This window comes from Pistacia vera, unplaced genomic scaffold (assembly GCF_008641045.1).
Source record: "Pistacia vera cultivar Batoury unplaced genomic scaffold, PisVer_v2 Contig665, whole genome shotgun sequence".
NCBI lineage: Eukaryota > Viridiplantae > Streptophyta > Magnoliopsida > Sapindales > Anacardiaceae > Pistacia > Pistacia vera.
The window spans coordinates 69,685-91,016 of record NW_022196518.1 but is presented as its reverse complement, the minus strand read 5'-3'; the positions used below and the strand labels follow the sequence as shown (position 1 = coordinate 91,016).

The 21,332-nt window shown below is 38.0% G+C and overlaps 5 protein-coding genes across 8 annotated transcripts; 3 read left to right on the top strand and 2 right to left on the bottom strand.

The window, feature by feature from the left end:
* The first annotated feature begins 401 nt into the window (after positions 1-401).
* LOC116112655 lies at positions 402-758 on the top strand. The gene has a single exon (XM_031398779.1). The coding sequence runs from the start codon at positions 402-404 to the stop codon at positions 756-758; it is 357 nt and encodes a 118-aa protein (XP_031254639.1).
* Positions 759-4,287: 3,529 nt separating this feature from the next.
* On the bottom strand, positions 4,288-6,099 carry LOC116112637 (cytokinin riboside 5'-monophosphate phosphoribohydrolase LOG5-like). Its single transcript, XM_031398757.1, has 7 exons — positions 5,690-6,099; positions 5,462-5,559; positions 5,322-5,352; positions 5,101-5,200; positions 4,943-5,013; positions 4,684-4,827; positions 4,288-4,565 (listed from the first exon to the last, which is right to left on the bottom strand). Exons 1-7 carry the CDS (start codon positions 5,807-5,809, stop codon positions 4,467-4,469), a joined length of 663 nt encoding a protein of 220 aa, XP_031254617.1. The 5' UTR covers positions 5,810-6,099; the 3' UTR covers positions 4,288-4,466.
* Positions 6,100-10,159: 4,060 nt separating this feature from the next.
* Positions 10,160-11,007, top strand: LOC116112636. Its single transcript, XM_031398756.1, has one exon. The coding sequence runs from the start codon at positions 10,219-10,221 to the stop codon at positions 10,903-10,905; it is 687 nt and encodes a 228-aa protein (XP_031254616.1). The 5' UTR covers positions 10,160-10,218; the 3' UTR covers positions 10,906-11,007.
* A 3,077-nt stretch (positions 11,008-14,084) lies between these two features.
* On the bottom strand, positions 14,085-16,115 carry LOC116112675 (NADH dehydrogenase [ubiquinone] 1 beta subcomplex subunit 2). Of its 2 annotated transcripts, none has more exons than XM_031398794.1 (4): positions 15,890-16,111; positions 15,417-15,462; positions 15,276-15,332; positions 14,085-14,366 (listed from the first exon to the last, which is right to left on the bottom strand). In XM_031398794.1, exons 1-3 carry the CDS (start codon positions 15,994-15,996, stop codon positions 15,276-15,278), a joined length of 210 nt encoding a protein of 69 aa, XP_031254654.1. In that variant the 5' UTR covers positions 15,997-16,111; the 3' UTR covers positions 14,085-14,366. The 2 variants fall into 2 exon arrangements, with proteins under 2 accessions (XP_031254654.1, XP_031254655.1); XM_031398795.1 differs by lacking the exon at positions 14,085-14,366 and adding an exon at positions 14,402-14,806 and having other exon boundaries at positions 15,890-16,115.
* Positions 16,116-16,627: 512 nt separating this feature from the next.
* LOC116112622 (4-coumarate--CoA ligase-like 5) lies at positions 16,628-21,308 on the top strand. Of its 3 annotated transcripts, none has more exons than XM_031398737.1 (5): positions 16,628-17,946; positions 20,089-20,234; positions 20,438-20,505; positions 20,670-20,772; positions 20,899-21,308. In XM_031398737.1, the coding sequence occupies exons 1-5, from the start codon at positions 16,728-16,730 to the stop codon at positions 21,010-21,012; spliced, it is 1,650 nt and encodes a 549-aa protein (XP_031254597.1). In that variant the 5' UTR covers positions 16,628-16,727; the 3' UTR covers positions 21,013-21,308. The 3 variants fall into 3 exon arrangements, with proteins under 3 accessions (XP_031254597.1, XP_031254596.1, XP_031254598.1); XM_031398736.1 differs by lacking the exon at positions 16,628-17,946 and adding an exon at positions 18,444-19,662; XM_031398738.1 differs by lacking the exon at positions 16,628-17,946 and adding an exon at positions 18,444-19,662 and having other exon boundaries at positions 20,438-20,509.
* Positions 21,309-21,332: the final 24 nt, after the last annotated feature.

Genomic DNA, 21,332 nt, shown 5'->3' with positions numbered 1-21,332 from the left:
TTAATAAAGCACTAGGCTGTCAAGGTTCTTACCTTATGCTATGATGGATCTTTTGCTGGCTACAACGGCTGAATGCGAGGAATTCAATTAAGAAATGGGATTTTGGTGTTGGTATTGATTCTGCCTGGGGGCAGGGCGACATGCTACCCGTGTGAATATATATATACCTGTTTTGATCCATATTTGATTAGTTTAAATCTCTACGATGCAATAATATCGGTGATGTCGCTGCAATTGTAGGAAGCTCCGCCACATGATTGCCAGACGAAGCCCTTACGAAATGAGACTCGTTGTCTTTCCCTGTGCCCCTATCCCTCTAATAAGTTTTAGGTTTCTGAAAACTTATCAGCTTGCCATACTTCTCTCCAAACTTGAGTTTCAGCTTTCCTGCAAAGAGGAAAATGGCCCCAAAGTTAGTTCACTACTCGTTCAACAGTTTGCCCTCAAGATCTCACCCTGTAACTTCAAATGTAGAGGAGCATTTGAACAGTTTAAAGGCTTCAGAAGCCACATCAACAGTATGCAACAATCTGAATGCTCTTGAAGATTTGTACGAGCGTGTTGATGATATGCTTCAGTTGCCGCCGTCCAACAGATTCTATCCAATTATCGCAGGACAAATGCATCGAGAATGTGTTGGTATCCCTCAGGGTGTTGGATGTGTGTACTCAGCTAAAGACATCTTGTCACAGCTGAAGGAATCTGTTCAAAATTTTGAATCATCCCTTCGAAGAAAAGAGAGAAGCCGGCCTTGCTAATGAAGTTAGAAACACAAAAACTCTAGAAAAAACATCAATAAGGTGTTGCAAGATTCTCAGAAATTTGAAGGGAACAAAAAGAAACAACTTCTTGACAAAGATTGCAATCTTCTAGCTGTTGTTGCTATAAAGAAGTTGAAGAGATTAGCTTCTCAATTTTCGAATCCGTCTTATCATCCATTTCTCAATCAAAGGCAGATCAAAGTCTAGCAGTTGGTCAATTGCTTCAAAGTTGAGGGACCGAAACGTATAGCCTGTGAAGGAGAGGTTGAGTATTGAGTGAATGGACATTGTGAATGTAGGCAAATGCACAAGTTTTGAGCAACTGCAAACTTTGCTGAAGCCCCTGGAGGCATTAGAATCAAACATCCAGGATCTTGAGGATGGATTGGAGAAGGTGTTTAGGTGTCTTGTCAAGAGCAGAGTCTCCCTCCTCAATATTCTACCAGTAGATTTCAATGGCATTCCAGTTTTTAAAAGGAATTGCCTTGGAATTTTTACAACCCTATTGCAAATGAATACAAAAAACAATACTGTACATGAATTCCAAATTAAGTGAATGCTACAATACACAAATTTCTAGCTCAATTCTTTGATCCACATATAGCTTTACTATCTTTCCTATCTGATTTTTCACATGAATTTTATATGCAGTCTGAATCTCTAGCTTAGATAATTTCTCTGAATTACCTGTGATGAACACCAAATAAACCAACTTATCCCATTAGATTCTTGATTGTTAATTGCCATGCTGCAATGATAAAATGGCAATGAAAAGTAAAACTGGAGCAATGTGTTAAATTAGGTAGTTCATTGGATGGGGATGGTTATTGTGAAATATAAAATTATCAGATTAATTATTGAAACTTGGTAAGTCATATTTTAGCATATTATATCTGTGAAGATTCAACTGCTCCCTGGGCATGAGGACACAAGGGCATGTTGGGCTTTGCGAAAAGCATGCTCCCTGATTTCTATTTAAACTATAAATATAATGGGAATTACAGCCATTTATGATGCAAATCCTCTAATATGACCACAACTGATCTGTATTCTCCATTATTGCTCAATGTAGAGAATTTGTTAAAAGTTAACAGCTGATTTCAGGAATAGGGGTGGACATTTGAAACTTTTAGTGTGCTGATGGGTCCATGCCAGAAAAGAAATTGAATGGGTCAAACAGATCATGAAACTGGGCCTCACGTAGATTTGATGATTGTTTGGACCAACAAAAACCTATGAAATCCAGCACATACCTAGCCCCATAGCATTGAAGTTAACCTAAAATTTTCGTCCTAGGATCAAAATGGTTATCCTTAAACTTGCCTTCCAAATCATGTAACCCTGACAGGATTGATTGGATTTGAGCAAAAATACTAATCTTATTTACATTACATTGATTTTGATGAAATTATATTATGACTCTCACAGTCGTTTTCACTTGACGTGCCACATTATTGTTGGGACCATCAACTTAGCCGTCCAAATTGTAAAAATAATAAACGTAGTTTGAAAATGCTCTGAGGCTGAACCTGGAAACCAATTCCTCACCATACAAATCCAACCTCTTGGTTTGATCAGTCACCATCTGTTCAGTGTTAGGCCTCCAGGGATTAAAAAAAAAAAAAAAAATCCAAACAATCAAGGCCCTTTTACCCAAAAGGAAAGAGTGAAAGGGGTAAATTACTCGGCTATGATTCTAGCATATATAAAGAAGAAGCCAAGGTTGATAGATTCTACTGACCACCCAATGTTAAACAGTAAAAAGAACCTAAAAACACAAAGCTGAAGATCCAATATAATGAATTTCCTGAGAACCCCAGTAAATGAAATTGCAAGTTGAGAGTGGACCTACTAGGCCATTGAGAATTGACAAAGGAGTAGCCGAGTAGGGACCATCGGCTGGTACAACAACACCAGAACTTTTTGAACCCTCTTCTCTAGTCTAAATCTCTAGTTGTTGCTTGGGAAAAACCAACCTAACTCTATTGTTGGATGGGGACTAGTTTCTGAATTACATTCTCTTTGTCTCAAACTTCATTTTCTATTTTATAGATATTTTTATTGGTTTTAATTTTCCTTGCTGCGGCAATTTGACGGTATCAACGCAGTCCACTCATTTGGAATCCGATGTGTGTTTTCTTTCGTTCATTGGCATGTTACATGTTTGCTCTCTCTTTTAACATCGGAAGAAGATATATGGTATTTGGCTAGATAGACAAATCGGTGGAGAAGACAGATCCACCGAAAGTATTTTGTTGTGTATGGAAATGGAATGTGATGTTCCCCCTAACAACGAACTGGCACAAATAGAGACACAACATCTCTCAGGCTCCATTCCGTTTACCAATACCTAATAATTAACAAGACTTTTTGTTGTTAGTCTTTCAAGTCAATATTCACCAGGAAGAGAAACATTTTGTTCTTCATTCACAGGTTAAACAGTGTATTTATTTTCTGTAATATCCATATACTCCAATGAAATATAGTGTTGACTTGAGAGTCAGATGAGAAGCTTGATGGAATTTCAAGGTGCATGGTTAACTTTTCTTTGATAATGTTAAAAAGTGTTTATGGATTGAATGTAGACAATAGGCAAAGCCAATATAATGTGAAGCAAATGAATTGAAGCTGAAAACTGTGATGCTTTCTTTCATCCACAGCGAGTTATTTATACACGTTTGAGATAACAAATTAGCCTAAGCTTGATGCAAAGATCAAGTGCTGTTACAGCTAAAAGATTAATCAAGCAGAATCATATCAGCAGATTGATGACTAAGTCTGCTGTAATCTGCAGTTATTCCAATTGATTCTGACCTGTTCCTTTGGCACCTAATATGTCTAAAGATGGAGCTTTGGTACCAGTAAAATTGAATCGGAGCTAATAAGGGTGTTTAAATGTAAACGTTGTCAATTTGAAATGGTGATGTGGCAAAGTTAGCGCGTAAAGGTAGAGTCGTGGATAGACAACGAGAAGAAAAATGGACAGGGAAAGAGGAAAGTGGTACCAAAATTATCGTACGGATTGAAAGGACAGTTGATATTGGTATTGGTATTGAATGTGAAAAGGCTTCCGTTTACTACGGTTTTTCATTAGACGCAAGGCCAAAACAAGAAGCAAATCAAGGCAATTAAGCCTATTGGGTGATTTACACCAATTGACCTTTCGCAGTTTATGAAGCCACCACCATTATTTCTCACCTTCTTTCAGACCACTCATCATTTCCTGTCCGTATTCTCTTGGCTCTTCAACCATTTCCCTTTGGAAAAATTAAGGTGATATCTATTTGTAAAATTCATTCAGATTCTTGATCAATGAATTTAGTTCCCATTCAAAAGGATCAAACCAATGTTTTGATGGGCCCACGTGTGAGCTTCGATTACCAAAATTTCTCATAAATCATGATGGATGTCTTAAGCAAGAGAGAGCAGGAGCAGCAGGCATGCCAGGAAGAATATTAAAAAGCTGCATGCTTGTTTGTGGATAGAATTTCAATTTTTTTCTTTTCAATCATAAATTACAAGAGAGTTAATAACAACCTTCTTCTTTCAATTGAATTCCCCCTTCCTTTCTACATCAATATTTACAAAATTGAAAAGGAGAAACCTTAGTTAGATTCCTTCAAGAATACTATCCAAAAGCCTAGAGATATATAATAAACAAACGCACAGAGAGAGAGAGCTGAATTTTGTTCTCGTCCCAATTAATTAACGAGCAATCTCTGTCTTCAAAGATGTATTGAGCTCTACTTGCTCAGCCTCCCACTTGGCCTTGGCAACAACTCCATCGTGCATAGGTATGTAATCCTAATCAAATTAACAAAAGATAGTGAAGCCAAAATTAATTAAACACGATTCACCATGTACAAAACGATCATTAAATAACAAAAGCACAGCATTAAAATTCCAGAGAAGAAGAACCCACTTCAAGCTTTTGGACAAGCTCTTTCGCATTTGGAGCAGAGACGATTATGCTTCTCTGAGAAGGACTAATGAAGCCATCATCAACAGCTTTGTCGATGAAGGTTAAAAGAGAGTTGTAGTAACCATCTACATTAATCAAACCCACCTGTACCATGCAAATTTATTGTCTAGAATTAGACAAAAAAAAAAAAAAAACAATGAAATCGGGAAAAAATTTCAAACTTTAGCGAGAAAGATTGATTAGACGTGAATCGCTTTACAGGTTTGTCGTGGATTCCAAGCTGGGCCCATGTGATGACTTCTAATAACTCTTCAAGAGTTCCATATCCACCTGATTATAGTAAACACATTATTAGTAAGTAATTGTCAAAACTCAAAACATGATTAATTAATTAGAGCATCATCTTGGGAGAGAGACCTGGTAAGGCAATAAAACAGTCAGAATGGCGGGCCATCTCGGCTTTTCTTTGGTGCATGTCAGCTACTGGCTTCACCTCTCCCACTGTTTCTCCAGTTATCTGCAAGTACAAAGCAAGTCATATATCATAATTTAATTCGCTGTAGCACAAATTAGGGGACTTCAACTTCTTAATTAACTGAAGAGAGAACGACCCAGATGAGCTTGTTGTATTTATATACCTCCTTGCTCATCAGAGTTTTCGGGATGATTCTGTAAATAAATCAAGAAACCAAACCGAACTTATTATTATATATTTCAACTATATAATCTGTTTCAAATCAGAAAACTACCATGATTAATTCTTGAGAAGTTTTCTTACCCTAAAACACGCCCACCACCACGATGGACCTCTTGAGAAATCAAACCCATCAAGCCAACACTTCCTCCTCCATAAACAAGATCCAACTTCCTAGAGACCTTCACAGACAAACTGAGTTTTTAGACCAAGAAAAAGCAGAATCTAATAATTAAAGAACTCTGTTAGCTCCAAGCTTACAAATCAAATACCAAAAGAAATGAATTGAAAATAATAATAATAAATAAGCACCAGTTCTTGGCCAAGCTCAAGGGCAGCATCACGATAACAATTTCTCTTGCCAGTACTGCTTCCACAGAAAACACAAACCCTTTGGAACCTTGACTTAACTGCTCCTTTGTTCTCCTCCATCTGTCTCTTCTTTGTCCCTTTTTCTCTCTGTATTTGTTACTGTTTGTTAACTTCAATGTGAATGGTTTGAGCTTTTGAGCAGAAATATTTCTTCAAAAGAAGATTGCTTGACACAAATAGAGTAACATAGAACGATACCATATATAGGAGTAGTAGCAGTGATAATTTGGTCACCCCTGGAATCCTGTAATCCCACGTGGACTTTATAAACCAGAAGAATTTTTTTTCGCTTTACCAAATTCACCGACAGGATTCTTCCTCCTCCACGATTGCGTAATCTCAGTCTTCACTTATCCACTAGTTTCTCTCCACCTCGCACTCTGTTTCACCACTTCAGGTAAACGAAATAAACGAATTAAACTAAAGAGGAAAGGATCACCTTTAAGAATAATTAATTTATCGAGCCATTTTGTACTTGAAACAAGATGATCTTAATCAGACTTTTTAATCATAGTAATAAAATCAAACCTTGAAATATATGTGGGTCGATATACGATATAACTATTACTGGCTTTGAATAAATTGCTGTAAACGATTATAACCAGTACAACTGTGGCCATTATCAGAAACATTTAAACTGCTTTAAGTACTACGTGAGACACAGATTAAATGACAGTTTTTAGTGCTTGTTTTGGAAGATCCTGTACTTATAGTTCTTACAATATTGTCACGACTCTGTATTTGTTCCTGTTAGCTCAAATCCAGTACTCCGATTTAGCCAAAACTTGAATGAGCAACTCAAGAAATTTGATATAGACTTCGTAATTAAACAGCTTGGGAGTAACTTTTAAAAGGACAGAAATCATGGTTGGTAAATTATGTGATAACTTTTTTCCACTGGACCAAGCACTTAGCCAACTGGATATAGTTGGCTGTATCTTGTAGTTTCGATAGGTGGCTGCGTTTAAATGTTGGTAGTGGTAGGCGTTGAGGGACATACTTTATCTTCAGATTTTCAATGCTCGTTTTACTTTTTGTGATTGGCAAAGTCCAACAATCCAGTAAAATACAACACCACACGTGCAACAGATAAGGTGCACTAAAGGGGTTCGTGCTTAAACATTTGACTCAGAATCAGAATATACTGTTTTGTTCCTTATTTATATACTTGTATAATGTATATATATTTCTGAGGCTGGGAAATAATTCCTACACCAGAAACAGTAATATCCCAGAGTTGTATAGTCTGACGACGCAAACTTTAGGGATTTATCTCAACGTTTACATTTACATATTATGAGCCTGCTGCGTTGTGTGATATTCATTGGAAAAACTACAGCAATTTCTTAGTAAGAAAGAAGAAAGAATAGTATTCCATTTTGAACAGTTGAAGAAACGAGAAAAGTTTGACGATTTCTGTTTCTTAAATTAATTACAAATTGATTGACAATACAAGTCGGTTTATTCTCTTCATTCTTTTCAACGTTTTGGGATTGAACGTAAGAAACCCTTTGGACCCACGTCGCATTTTCTTCGTTAGTTTCAACGTAAATCCAGAATTTCCATCCTGAACATGAAGTCATTAACACGTTCAGAAGAAAGAATGAAAAAGTATCTGTATTCTTTGAATCCTCCCTCTCCTTGTAACCATCCTTAGTCAAAAGAAAATAAATTATCTGAAAATTACCATAACAATTCCTTTTACTAAGAGTTTCCTTCCATGGTCCTTATAAGTGGGTTTAACGTATACATCTTTTCCACGAAAATACTTGGAAAGAAAACGACCTCTTGTTGAATCCATTATTCCTCGATTAAACCCGCGTGGCGTGGCTGGTAAAGTTTTGGAGGGTTTTATGGGACCCTTTACACCTTACTTTCTTTCTCTATTTCACATTGGATTAACACAGTTCATTCATTTTAAATCAAGGTTTACTTGTATCAGTACACAAGTTAATACAAGTTTATCCAGACTATGAAGTCTGAAATTGAACGGTTCCTCTCTCTATCAAGAAAAAGGGAAATACACTAACATTTTGGTTGGTCGTTTTAAACTAAGCGATGGTTCATAATTAGTGACAACTCATAACCAAAAGCAGAATAGATTAAAGTAAGAAGGATCCTCTTTGTCTATATCAGGCAACAACCGTCTTTGGTAGGCTGTCATTTTATATACAGGTCCTGAACTCCCGATTAATTTAAATGCGATTCTAAATTTAAAGTAGAGTGAACTTGGACTTTTAAGGGATGCATTTCAGTTTCAAAGTCCAAAGTAGCAATGCCTCTTTTTTTTGTGTGCTGAGGAGGCTGACATTCACTTTTATCCCCATGCAATTTCCTGGTCAATTCATATAATTTGGAGCACAGCTAGGCTAACTACAATGTGAAAAGGGCTTCAGGAATGTTCGGGTATGCAATTGTCGGCTCCCTCACCATATCTAAATCTCATGTTATCAAATACCACAAGTTGCATAATTTCCTACTCCCTTTTGATTTAATTAGTTAAAAGGCCACCGTAAAGCAAAGATCAAAAGCCATTCTTCGAATAAGAATTTCAAAAATGTCTTTTGCTTTATTACGTTATTCCCTAACGCAAAAGCCCATAATCAATTCGTTGAACACCTTCCTAAGTTGAATTAATCAGAGGTTCAAACCTAAGACAAAAGTTAGTTGAACTGCCCTCGCCGAAATTACTACACCTTTATAACTTGAGTAAGACATATTTCCACCCAAAGTTTGGAGAAATCCCAAGTTGGTATCCCTGGTTGTATTTATTTTAGATTCCTACCTTTAAAGTATACTGTTAACAATTTTTAGATTACAGAGGGTGCTATTACCATAATACCCTTAACAAATAAATTAATAAATTTCTTATTAACCCCTAAATTAGTAGAATTAGAAAATTAATCATCTTATTTTCAAATTACTTCAATAACAACCTTGGCAACTGTGGACCCTCTCAGTTTTTGCCCAATTTGGGCTGTTTTCGACGACGCTGAACCCCCTGGTCACCTCCATCACCTTCCCCATAGTCTGTCATCCAAAACCCCTTTGGTTCTTGACTCATTGGCCCCTCTGATCGACGGCGCCGTTAGGTTTAGGGTCTCATTGTTCTTCTCCAGATTCTGGCGGCAAAAATCCAATTGGAAACCACCACTGCAACAAGCGTCTCCAACTCTACAAAACCCCTATGTCCCCAGCAATCGTTTAGTCGTTGTTCGCTAGCCGAGAGGTTCGTGTTCATTGCATTTTTTGGAGTTGTTGTGGCTGGCAAACGGTGAGCTGTCGTGGTCAGGAAGGTTAGGGGTTTTGTAGGGGGGATGTGAGGAGTCAAATAGTGGTGGTGGTAGGGCTTTTTGCCACTCAAAACATCCAAAAACTGACAAAAAATAGTTGCACAACGCGGCTGCCGTGGCTAGCGATCGATATGTGATGAGGGGTTGTGAAGGGTAAGGTTTTGTAGAGGGGAGGATGAAAGTTCAAATGGTGGTGGAAAGGGTGATTTTGGGTGGAAGAATCGTCAGAAAAGGGCAAAAATCGTTGGGCTTGTCGTTTGCTAATGTGCACCGAAGCACTATTAGAGGTGGCGATCTGCTGACGTGCCCTGCCTTCCGCAAAATGACCAACTTACCCTTTTACTGTTATATTAAACAATTTTTTTATTATTTTAAGGGTTAGAATCTGGAATAAATGCAATCAGGGTATCAATTTGGGATTTCGCCTAAGCCTCAAGTGAGAATATGTCATTTAGTCTTATAACTTTATGTGTTAATTTGCATGGGCAATGCTTGAAACAATTTCTATTTCCCACTTCCCTCAGCCTATCAGGCCCAAATCCAATGCCCCTTTTTTCGAACTTGCAGTTATGCATTGCTCCTTACCCCCTTTCAATTGAAGCAACCATGTTTGATTATCCAAAAGTCAGCACGCTTCATTATCTTGGAACCTTCACAAAAATTTCTTGGAAGTGCCTGGCCGGAACAGTGGATCTTAGTCTCATATTCTTTGTCATATTCAAGGACAACAAAATCATGTACAGTTGTTTATTAATTCAGAAATTGCCTGATTTTCTTGCAGCTTGTTGCAACAGCTTGTTTAATTTATACGGATTAGATACACAGGCTGGCAGCCTGCTCTCGTGCATGCATACGATTCCATATTAGTCTATTTCACAACAACGATATCTGAACAAATTTGTCGTATAGAAGGTTCCTCAAGACAAGTGTACGAATTAATTTAGTCCCTTAGCTGTTTCCAATAAGCCAAATACCGTACTAGGAAGGATACCTCATGGTACATTTCCTCAAGATCTGAGATCTAATACGGGATAAGTTGTCTCTTCATGGTTTCCCCATAAAACCAATATCAGAAAACTAGCTTCTATTGCTCATTATCCTCAATATCCATCCCTTGTGTAATTTTCTATATACAAACGAACTCCATTCTTGCTTCGATTCTTAACTTGTTTCAAAATGGCACCCCTAAATTTCAATGCTCTCAGAGACTTGCACAACTCAGCTAATGACCTTCTTCACTCACCAGTGATCCAAAAAGCTCTTGTCCACCACCGACAAGAGAAATGGGTTAATGAAGTCTCAGAAGCATCGCTGAGAATGCTGGAAGTGTGTGGCATATCCAAAGACGTTCTTTTGCTTGTCAAAGAGCATCTTCAAGACCTACAATCTACTTTGCGCAGAGTGATTATTGGCGAGTCAGATATTAGTGCCAAAATTGCAGCTTACAATCGCTATAGAAAGAAGTTGAAGAAACAGACATTGAAGTGCTTGCACTCACTAAAAGGGATGACGAACAAATCAATCACATCAGATATATATTCTGTAGACTCCAAGCTTATGGTAGTTGTGGATGTGTTAAAAGAAGTAAGAGTAATAACAATCTCTATAGTGGAGTCACTCTTATCTCTTATATCTATACCGTGGCTCGTCAGAAAATCGGCTAAAGGGTCTTTCACGTCAAAGTTTATGCCGTCAAGTGGACAAAGTTTATACGATATCTGGGACGAAGAAGAAGTTCAAAGTGCAAACAAAAGAATGGAGGGAGTGGAGATTGCCATTGAAGTTCTTGAGGTTGAGTTGGAGTGCATCTCGAGGCGTTTGATTCAAACTAGGGTTTCACTTCTCAACATACTTACCAACTAAGAGAGGCTATAGAATCCACGGTTGGCAATTGGCAAACCATTATTTAAGAGCTTTGCCATGCCCTAGCTCGCCACTCACACGCAGCACATAATGGATACACTGATCAATATTAATTTCTTTCTGATATAAATCAATCTGTATTACTGTATGTTACACTGATTATTTTAACTTATATATTGCATTGTTTCATTCTTTACATTAAAGTGTTCATTTCTGATCATATCATTAGGTTAATTAACGTGACACCTGAGGTCATGATCATTGTATCAATAAGAATCCTTGTGATTGACTCTTCATACTAGACTGGCTTTATCGATAATTATAAGTTCTGATCGAACTTAATTCATCAACTTGATGTTGTATATGAAAACTGTGAAAATAAATTGCCAATGTTGATATAATTATATGTTATGAGGTAAATCCATAAGCATGGATTCACGCCATGTATTCTAAGGTTGTGCTGTCATTCAGATCACGTGTCACTCCACTCTATGAGAGAGTTGTTTCATTTATAATTCTTTTAAGGATTATTTCATTGATAAGTCTTAAGGTTGTGTTGCCATTCAGGTCACGTGTCATTCTATGTGAAGATTACTTCATGTGCAAGTCCACCCAATGTAATAGTATATAAACCGATCTCTCACTCAATAGGAATCTTTTTGAGACCCTTTTTCCTACTATTCAAAACCGTCCCATATGTCTTAAGAGCTAAGCTCGTTTGTATGTGAAAAATACACAAGAAAAGTAAAAAAATAACAGTGGACTAAGATTACATTTTGTATCCGAACCACTTTAAAAACCTTACATTCTTTGTGTGTGCTTTTTATCTTCACATTAATCCAGCATTAAAATACCAATTTACTACAAACCCTTGTGTAAGTTTCATTACGTACTTCTCCTAAATGTAAAAACTGCATCAACAGTATGCTTAACTGTTGTAAGTTTCATTACGTACTTCTTCTAAATGTAAAAACTGCATCAACAGTATGCTTAACTGTTCTTCATCTAGAAGCTATTTAGTCTTGTAAGAAGAATGATTGCACTCTCCAGTCTGGCTAGAGAAGAAGTGTCTCTCCAAATGCAATTCAAGTTGGACCCGTAATAAAATTCCAAAAGTCAATGCGCATAATTCTGAATTTTGAGCATGCGCATACAGATGTCATATCTATATTTGTTTGTCCTTGGCTTAATTATTTAGACTACACGATTGTATGCTTCTCGTCCAGTCATGGTGCCAAGCCAAATACAACCTTGCAGAGGAGTTGGAGAGATCCCCTGTCGAATCGTGCAAATTTTTCTAAGTAAAATATTAGTATGTCAAGACAAAGTTGTTCCACCGACAAACAAATTGTCTTCTGTTTACGAGCATCTCTTCCACTTGTTAATATAACAATCTAAACTTTGTTTAATTGAGAGATGACATAATTAGACAATCTAAATCTTGTTTAGTTCAGCATTTTGCAATAATCAACTGCACGTGTACAACACACGGATGGGTGATATACAAATTTGTCTCCCAGCAGCTTATTGTTCCAATGCGATTTGTTATCTTAACATAATTTGCAAATCTTTCTTCCTTTCTTGTAAGCAAAACAGCTAATTGTTAAGGGTTTGCAATTGCTTCCTCTTCCAGCGATCGGAGCTCGATGAGAGAAATCAAGGGACCTGGCTTTGAGTGGGAATCAAGAGTGTTGTGGCAGTGGCACCGCTTGGGCATCAAAATTATAAGACTCTGATTGATCTTGAGTTAGAACTAATTATAAGGTTCTGAATGGAAGATTGTCCAGGTAATACAACAGCAATGTCAGCAAAGATGTCCAAAGACAAAGAAACCATTTTTTTTTTTCAAAAAAAAAATGGAAGTTTGTTCATGAAGGATGGTGATATTATTGCATGCAGCGTTCAGTTTCTTTTTACCAAACTACAAGAGGAAGGTCCACACTCATGCCTTAGGAAAAGGGAGATTTCGTGTCAATTAGGCTACTGCATGATTAGGACTGTCAGACGAGCCGAGCAGCTTGCGAGCCAACTCGACTTGGCTCAAGCTCGCTATATAAAACGAGCCGAGTTCGAACATGGGGAGACTCGGCTCATAGGCTCGCGAGTCTGATGTGGCTCAACTAAGCAAGGTTCCATTTGTTATATTTTATAAATAATGGGGACTGAAGTATTATCTATATTCTTTAGTTTTAAAAATTTGTAAAAAAGACATTTAATCCCTCGATGTAATTTGTTCTAAAAGACTAAAACACAAAATTAAACCTCCAAATCAGATATACCAAATCGACAAAACCTAACCCCTAAATTTGTTCTTGCAAATATTCATGATAAAAAATAAAAATAAAAATCAACATAATGGTTGTGTTTTGGAAGAAGACGAAAACGAAGATGAAGATGATGGAGATGGAATTAGCGTAAGTCTATGTAACTCGTGATGCTCTGCAAGATGAAGATGAGATAGGGACGAAGATGAAGATGAAGATGAAAACAAAGATGAAGATGAAGATGAGACGAAGATGAAGATGAAGATGAAGATGAAGTTGAAGATGATGGAGATAAAGACGAAGAAAAGGATGATGATGAAGAAGAAGACGAAGATGAAGATGAAGATGAAGATGAGATGAAGACGAAGACGAAGATGAAGATGAAAACAAAGATGAAGATGAAGATGAGATGAAGATGAAGATGAAGATGATGGAGATAAAGACAAAGAAAGGATGAATATGAAGATGATGGAGATAAAGATATGCAAATGATGCAAATGATGGAGATAAAGATGCAGATGATGAAGATGAAGTCGAGTGGACTTGAACTCGACTCGAACTCGAGTTTCTCTGACTCGAGCTCGATCTTGTAGCAAACAAGCCGAGCTCGATAAGTCAAAAACTCGACTCAGCTTGTTTTCCTATGCGTGATAGTAAAACAAGAAAAAAAAATCTGAGAAAACATAGTACTCAATTCACCTCACACACAGGGTTTCACCTAACTGTCCAAAGTAATCCCATCCACTAGTTGACTGGATAGTCTTATTTTATGATCTTGTTCTTCAAAACACAGATAACATTATGTTATTTAAATTTGAAAACAATGAAGATAAAGCAGAAAATAGGGTGGTTGGAGTTAATTACTCTCATATATAGATCTGCGCAAAACATAGATAAAAGACAGAATACTGACAATGAAACAATATAAAAGAATGCTGATAATGCAATTCGGGCTTCATTCAAATCCATCATAACGTCACAAAGGATAGAAGCACACATGTGCACATATAAATGTGAACTGTAAAAAAGATCCCTCTTACAAACTAACATGTTAACATGAAATTTGTTTGGCATTACACCCATCACGACCAGTTTATTGAGTGAAAAGAAACAAGAAGGATATTCCAGATGACCTTCGTACTGTGGATCCACTAAAGAACCTTTATGGATTCTCCCTTTGGCTTTTCAATTGGATTCCTACAATCAATAGGATGTAAGCATATTTTCTGATTTCATCCCACATACAAATGCTATAAAAAGGAAAAACCCAAAAAAAAAAAAACTTTAAAAGAAGATTATATTGAAGCACTTTTCTTTCAATTCAACATCCAATACAATCGCTGGCCATCAAATCAAAGGCAGTGATATGAGATGGGTAAACATTGACAAAGAATTCAGACAGGAACTTCACTCTCTAATCAAGCAAAAAAATTCAGCAGGATGTGATAACATAAATAAATGACTTGATAACAACTGCCACTTGTTGAGAAGAACAAAAAGGCCATACTACTGAACCATGAAACTATGAAATGACTACTAATACACTTCAATTGCCAGCCAACTCTCAGAGGTGGTCATCACAGCCCCCACCTCCCAAACTTCTCTTTTTCCTAAAAGAAAAGAAAAGAAGAAAGAACCTGCAGCAAAAAATCAATCCTAGGTCTCATGTTCATATCTAAAGCCAACAGAACAAATATGTAATAGCTTTTAATTTAATGATAATATAACATAATATCGAGCCTATTATGCCTTCATACCTAATATTTGACAGAAACATACACTGTAATGTCTACCTTTAACCCTTTTTCCTCGAAAATGAGTGAGGCCAAAAGTTTAGTCCTTATCATCAAGAATGATACCCCAGGAGGATAACCAAAATATAGTTCATACTCTAATCATAAAGCTCCATAAAACCTGGAATTATAGTTCATTCTTTCTTTTCTTTTTTTTTTTAAAAAAAAAAATTGCTAATAAGCAACTAAAGCAGCAAGAATGCACCTTGACAATCCCCATAAATATCCCAAAATGCAATTGATTTAATTCACAATTTCATAATTAGCTAAATAATTCATAACAATCAATCATCAAATCATAAGACAAAATTACCTAATGATCATGTCCATGACCATGGTCATCATGGCCCTCCCAAGGATGTCGCCAACCCTAAGAAAACAGAATAAAAAAAATGAGATACTATCACCTTAACAGGCTCAATCACAGGAAAGCTGAAACAGAATTGAGTCTTACCAAAACTACAGGACCATCTTGCTTAGCCCTGTAGAGAACCCAAAACCTGAAATATCAAACATCAACAAACTTAATGAGGTTAAAGAGCAGTTAAATTATCCTTTTTTCTAGATATCGCTTTACCAAAACCACCGAAAAGATACTAATAGGGTCATTTACAGTCATTTCCAAACAAAACTATCGTATTTAACTTCAACATAAAGATACAAAAACATAAATTCATTCAATAATCAAAACGAAAGATCTCAAGCAGATAAATTGAAAATATAGTCCAATAATAGAGTTGCACAATGTAATATGAAACAAAAATATATAAAATAAAAGCATTCAGATCGGATCATAACTAAGAATCTGACACTAAGCAACAAGATAAATCGGATTCAAGAGTTCTTTTAGAGCAAATTAAACCAAACAAATAGAAATAAGATTAGGTTCTAATAAAATTAAACGAAAAGAAGAAGCCAAGGAGATACCACATGACGGCGCACAAGCCCTTGCCGGTAAGGGTGTGCCATCGCTTAGGCTTATGCAAGGTCACGCCCTTGTATGTGACGCTCTCGCCATGGTCTCCTCCTCCCATCTTTCTCTTTCTCTCTGCAAGCCCTAAATCGAATCGACTAGTGAAAATGGTCCAAGCTACAACGACTATTTGGCTTGGCTGTGCTTAGTTCAACCGGTAATGCAGATTTCACAATATGAGCCGTTGGATTTGTATACATTGACCTCATTAAAATCATATTTCCTGGACCCGCCGCACGAGATCAGTATTGCAAGTCCCTCTTTTGGGCCACATGCTCGGTTTTGTTTATGGGCTTATGCATTGGATTAGATTCGGGCCTATCACTCTATTGTTTTCATCATACGTGGATTTTGCTTTAAGTAGAACTGGGCTAATGTATACACGTGTTAATATCACACTTTTACTAGAATTCGCAATAATTTCGTTTTACACGTGCAGGCAATAATGCGTACTTCATCATCTGCAAATTGAAAAAAAAAAAATCTACCGTCAAAGTAGTGTAATTTGCACGTGCAGAAATAGCTTTATTTAACTGAAAAAAAAAAAAAAAAAATCATTTTCATCGACTGACTCTGAGTTACAACTGACACTCTCATGGTCCATGGAAGAGTATCGAACGGCTGCGATTAATCAGTGAAACGACTCTTACCAGTTACCACGAAACACGGTTCGCTGCACGCCAACAAAGGCCAAAACTAAGCAGTCAAAGGTTTGAGTCTAGGTACATCTGATCTGATGCAAGAGGCATTATAAACACACTCAAGATCAGACCACAGAGAGAGAAATAGATCATGGCTCAAGTTAGCAGCAAAAATGTCGATCCAAGAAGTGGATTCTGCAAATCAAACTCCATTTTCTACAGCAAACGCAAGCCGATCCCACTTCCACAGAACCATTCACTTGACGTTACAGCATACATCTCTTCCAGGCCACACAATGGCAAGACCGCTTTCATCGACGCAACCACAGGCCGCCAAATCACCTTCTCCGAGCTCTGGCGGGCGGTTGATTCAGTTGCCACTTGTCTCTCCGACATGGGAATTCGAAAAGGTCACGTTATCCTCCTTCTCTCCCCTAACTCAATTTTCTTCCCCGTTGTCTGCCTCGCTGTGATGTCTCTCGGTGCCATTATCACAACCACAAATCCTCTCAACACTCCTAGAGAAATCGCCAAGCAAATTGCCGATTCAAAACCTGTACTTGCTTTCACTATCAAAGAACTCATCCCGAAACTCGCTGGTTCGTCCCTCCCAATCGTACTCCTCGATGATCCACAAAACATCACTCCTGAAGCAAAAATTTTAACTACTTTACAAGAAATGATGAATAAGGAACCAAATGGAAGCCGAGTTAGAGACCGAGTCAACCAAGATGACACAGCTACTCTCCTCTATTCGTCTGGTACAACCGGTGCTAGTAAGGGTGTGGTATCGTCCCATCGTAATCTCATAGCGATGATACAAACCATTGTGGAGCGATTCAATTTAGAAGAAGCACAAGAAACGTTCATCTGTACGGTTCCAATGTTTCACATCTATGGCCTAGCAGCGTTTGCTATGGGCCTACTCGCATCAGGATCAACGATCGTGGTTCTGTCCAAGTTCGATATGCACGAGATGCTATCGTCGATTTCAAAATACCGCGCAACGAACTTGCCTCTCGTGCCACCAATACTCGTAGCTATGATAAACGGCGCGGATCAGTTAAAGTCAAAGTATGACTTGAGTTCGTTGCACTCTGTTTTGTCTGGTGGGGCTCCACTGAGTAAAGAAGTGATAGAAGGGTTCTTACAGAAGTATCCAACGGTGAAGATTCTTCAGGGGTATGGTTTGACCGAGTCGACCGGTATTGGGGCGTCAACGGATTCGTTAGAGGAGAGTAGAAGGTATGGTACGGCGGGGATGTTGTCGCCGAGCATGGAGGCGAAGATTGTGGACCCGGATAGTGGTGAGGCTTTACCGGTGAACAGAACGGGTGAGCTTTGGCTTAGGGGCCCCTCCATCATGAAAGGTAGCACTACACCATCTACTTCTGTTGATATTTTCATATCTAAATGGATCCAAAAAGAAACGGGAAGGGGTTATTTTTCTTTTTCACTTAAGCAGGGAAAAACATATATGATTAATTGATATTAAGGTCTTCATAGGAATTCAATTTAAGTACTCATCCATTGTTATTCTATTAAACGTTGGTTGCTATTGCAAGCATTCATATTTAATTGTTTTCCAGTATAGTCTATTGATCCCAGTAGCANAAAAAAAAAAAAAAATCATTTTCATCGACTGACTCTGAGTTACAACTGACACTCTCATGGTCCATGGAAGAGTATCGAACGGCTGCGATTAATCAGTGAAACGACTCATACCAGTTCCCACGAAACACGATTCGCTGCACGCCAACAAAGGCCAAAACTAAGCAGTCAAAGGTTTGAATCTAGGTACATCTGATCTGATGCAAGAGGCATTGTAAACACACTCAAGATCAGACCACAGAGAGAGAAATAGATCATGGCTCAAGTTAGCAGCAAAAATGTCGATCCAAGAAGTGGATTCTGCAAATCAAACTCCATTTTCTACAGCAAACGCAAGCCGATCCCACTTCCACAGAACCATTCACTTGACGTTACAGCATACATCTCTTCCAGGCCACACCATGGCAAGACCGCTTTCATCGACGCAACCACAGGCCGCCAAATCACCTTCTCCGAGCTCTGGCGGGCGGTTGATTCAGTTGCCACTTGTCTCTCCGACATGGGAATTCGAAAAGGTCACGTTATCCTCCTTCTCTCCCCTAACTCAATTTTCTTCCCCGTTGTCTGCCTCGCTGTGATGTCTCTCGGTGCCATTATCACAACCACAAATCCTCTCAACACTCCTAGAGAAATCGCCAAGCAAATTGCCGATTCAAAACCTGTACTTGCTTTCACTATCAAAGAACTCATCCCGAAACTCGCTGGTTCGTCCCTCCCAATCGTACTCCTCGATGATCCACAAAACATCACTCCTGAAGCAAAAATTTTAACTACTTTACAAGAAATGATGAATAAGGAACCAAATGGAAGCCGAGTTAGAGACCGAGTCAACCAAGATGACACAGCTACTCTCCTCTATTCGTCTGGTACAACCGGTGCTAGTAAGGGTGTGGTATCGTCCCATCGTAATCTCATAGCGATGATACAAACCATTGTGGAGCGATTCAATTTAGAAGAAGCACAAGAAACGTTCATCTGTACGGTTCCAATGTTTCACATCTATGGCCTAGCAGCGTTTGCTATGGGCCTACTCGCATCAGGATCAACGATCGTGGTTCTGTCCAAGTTCGATATGCACGAGATGCTATCGTCGATTTCAAAATACCGCGCAACGAACTTGCCTCTCGTGCCACCAATACTCGTAGCTATGATAAACGGCGCGGATCAGTTAAAGTCAAAGTATGACTTGAGTTCGTTGCACTCTGTTTTGTCTGGTGGGGCTCCACTGAGTAAAGAAGTGATAGAAGGGTTCTTACAGAAGTATCCAACGGTGAAGATTCTTCAGGGGTATGGTTTGACCGAGTCGACCGGTATTGGGGCGTCAACGGATTCGTTAGAGGAGAGTAGAAGGTATGGTACGGCGGGGATGTTGTCGCCGAGCATGGAGGCGAAGATTGTGGACCCGGATAGTTGTGAGGCTTTACCGGTGAACAGAACGGGTGAGCTTTGGCTTAGGGGCCCCTCCATCATGAAAGGTAGCACTACACCATCTACTTATGTTGATATTTTCATATCTAAATGGATCCAAAAAGAAACGGGAAGGGGTTATTTTTCTTTTTCACTTGAGCAGGGAAAAACATATATGATTAATTGATATTAAGGTCTTCTTAGGAATTCAATGTAAGTACTCACCCACTGTTATTCTATTAAGCGTTGGTTGCTATTGCAAGCATTCATATTTAATTGTTTTCCAGTATAGTCTATTGATCCCAGTAACATTATGATGATCACTGAACTATACTTTTTTGCTGAATGATCTTGTATTTAAAATCATGTCAAATAATCCATTTTTGAGTTCCTATTCCAGGCTAATTGTGTAATTCATGGCTATAGAAATGGTACAATTCTTGTCTATTTAATGCATTTCTGCTGATGAACAATACCTTGTGCGATTCTTGCAGGTTATTTTAGTAATGAAGAAGCTACTGCATCCACCCTTGATTCCGAAGGATGGTTGAGAACTGGCGATCTATGCTACATTGATGAGGATGGCTTCATTTTTGTCGTTGATCGACTGAAGGAGCTGATTAAATACAAGGGATATCAGGTGAACAGAACATTGATTATTTTAAGTTCAGTTCTTTCAATCTGGCCTTTTTTTTCAAACTCTTTTTCTCTTTTTATCATTTGTAGTAAGGATGAGACCGTCATTTTAATTTTGTATGCAAGAATCTATTAACATTTTTATTCAAATTAAAAAGTTACTGGTATTGAACATGCTCTAATGGCTATTGACTCTCAATGTGGCAGGTCCCTCCGGCAGAATTAGAAGCCTTGTTACTTACTCATCCAGAAATATCTGATACTGCAGTTATACCGTACGTGTTCCTCTACATTGATTTATATGAGTTTTATTAACTTGCTTTCTCGCATCATAACTCATAAGAGCTCATCGGTAATTAACCTTATTCTGATGGAGCCTTTTGTGTCTTTTTTAAATGAAACGGAAGCATCAGTTTGATTGATATATGTTGTATTTCAGATTTCCGGACAAGGAGGTTGGGCAATATCCCATGGCATACATTGTAAGAAAAGCTGGAAGTGATTTATCAGCGACTGCAGTCATGGATTTTGTAGCAAGCCAGGTTTGCGAAATTTACTAATCACAAGTATACAAGTATTCATGAATTAGTTGTGAAATGTTATAGCATCAAATCCAACTCCTTGAAACATTTTGATTTTCTGTTTATAACAAGCAATTCTATTTGCAGGTTGCCCCATACAAGAGAGTCCGAAGAGTAGCATTTGTGGTTGCAATTCCCAAGAATCCATCTGGCAAGATTCTCAGGAAGGATCTCATAAAGCTTGCAACCTCCAAACTCTGAATCTGAATAATTCAAGTTTTTAGTAGAGAACATATCCATGGAAGTAGTAGTTAATTCTGCTTTTCACTCGATTTCATGTCCTTGTTCATAGTCCTTATGCTGTACTCCTTCGCTTGTATTTGCTGCACTTTGAGAATCAAGTTATAATTTTTAGTTATCAGTAAATGTGCATAAACAGAGCAGTCAAATGAACATGCGTGGAATGCACTCTTTTCTAGTTTATTTCATGTCCGGTGCTCTGTTGTCCGACTGATTTTTCGTGTTATATATGTTACAAAATATAAAGTATGCTCCAATGTTTGGCTTTGGGCTCTGGAAAC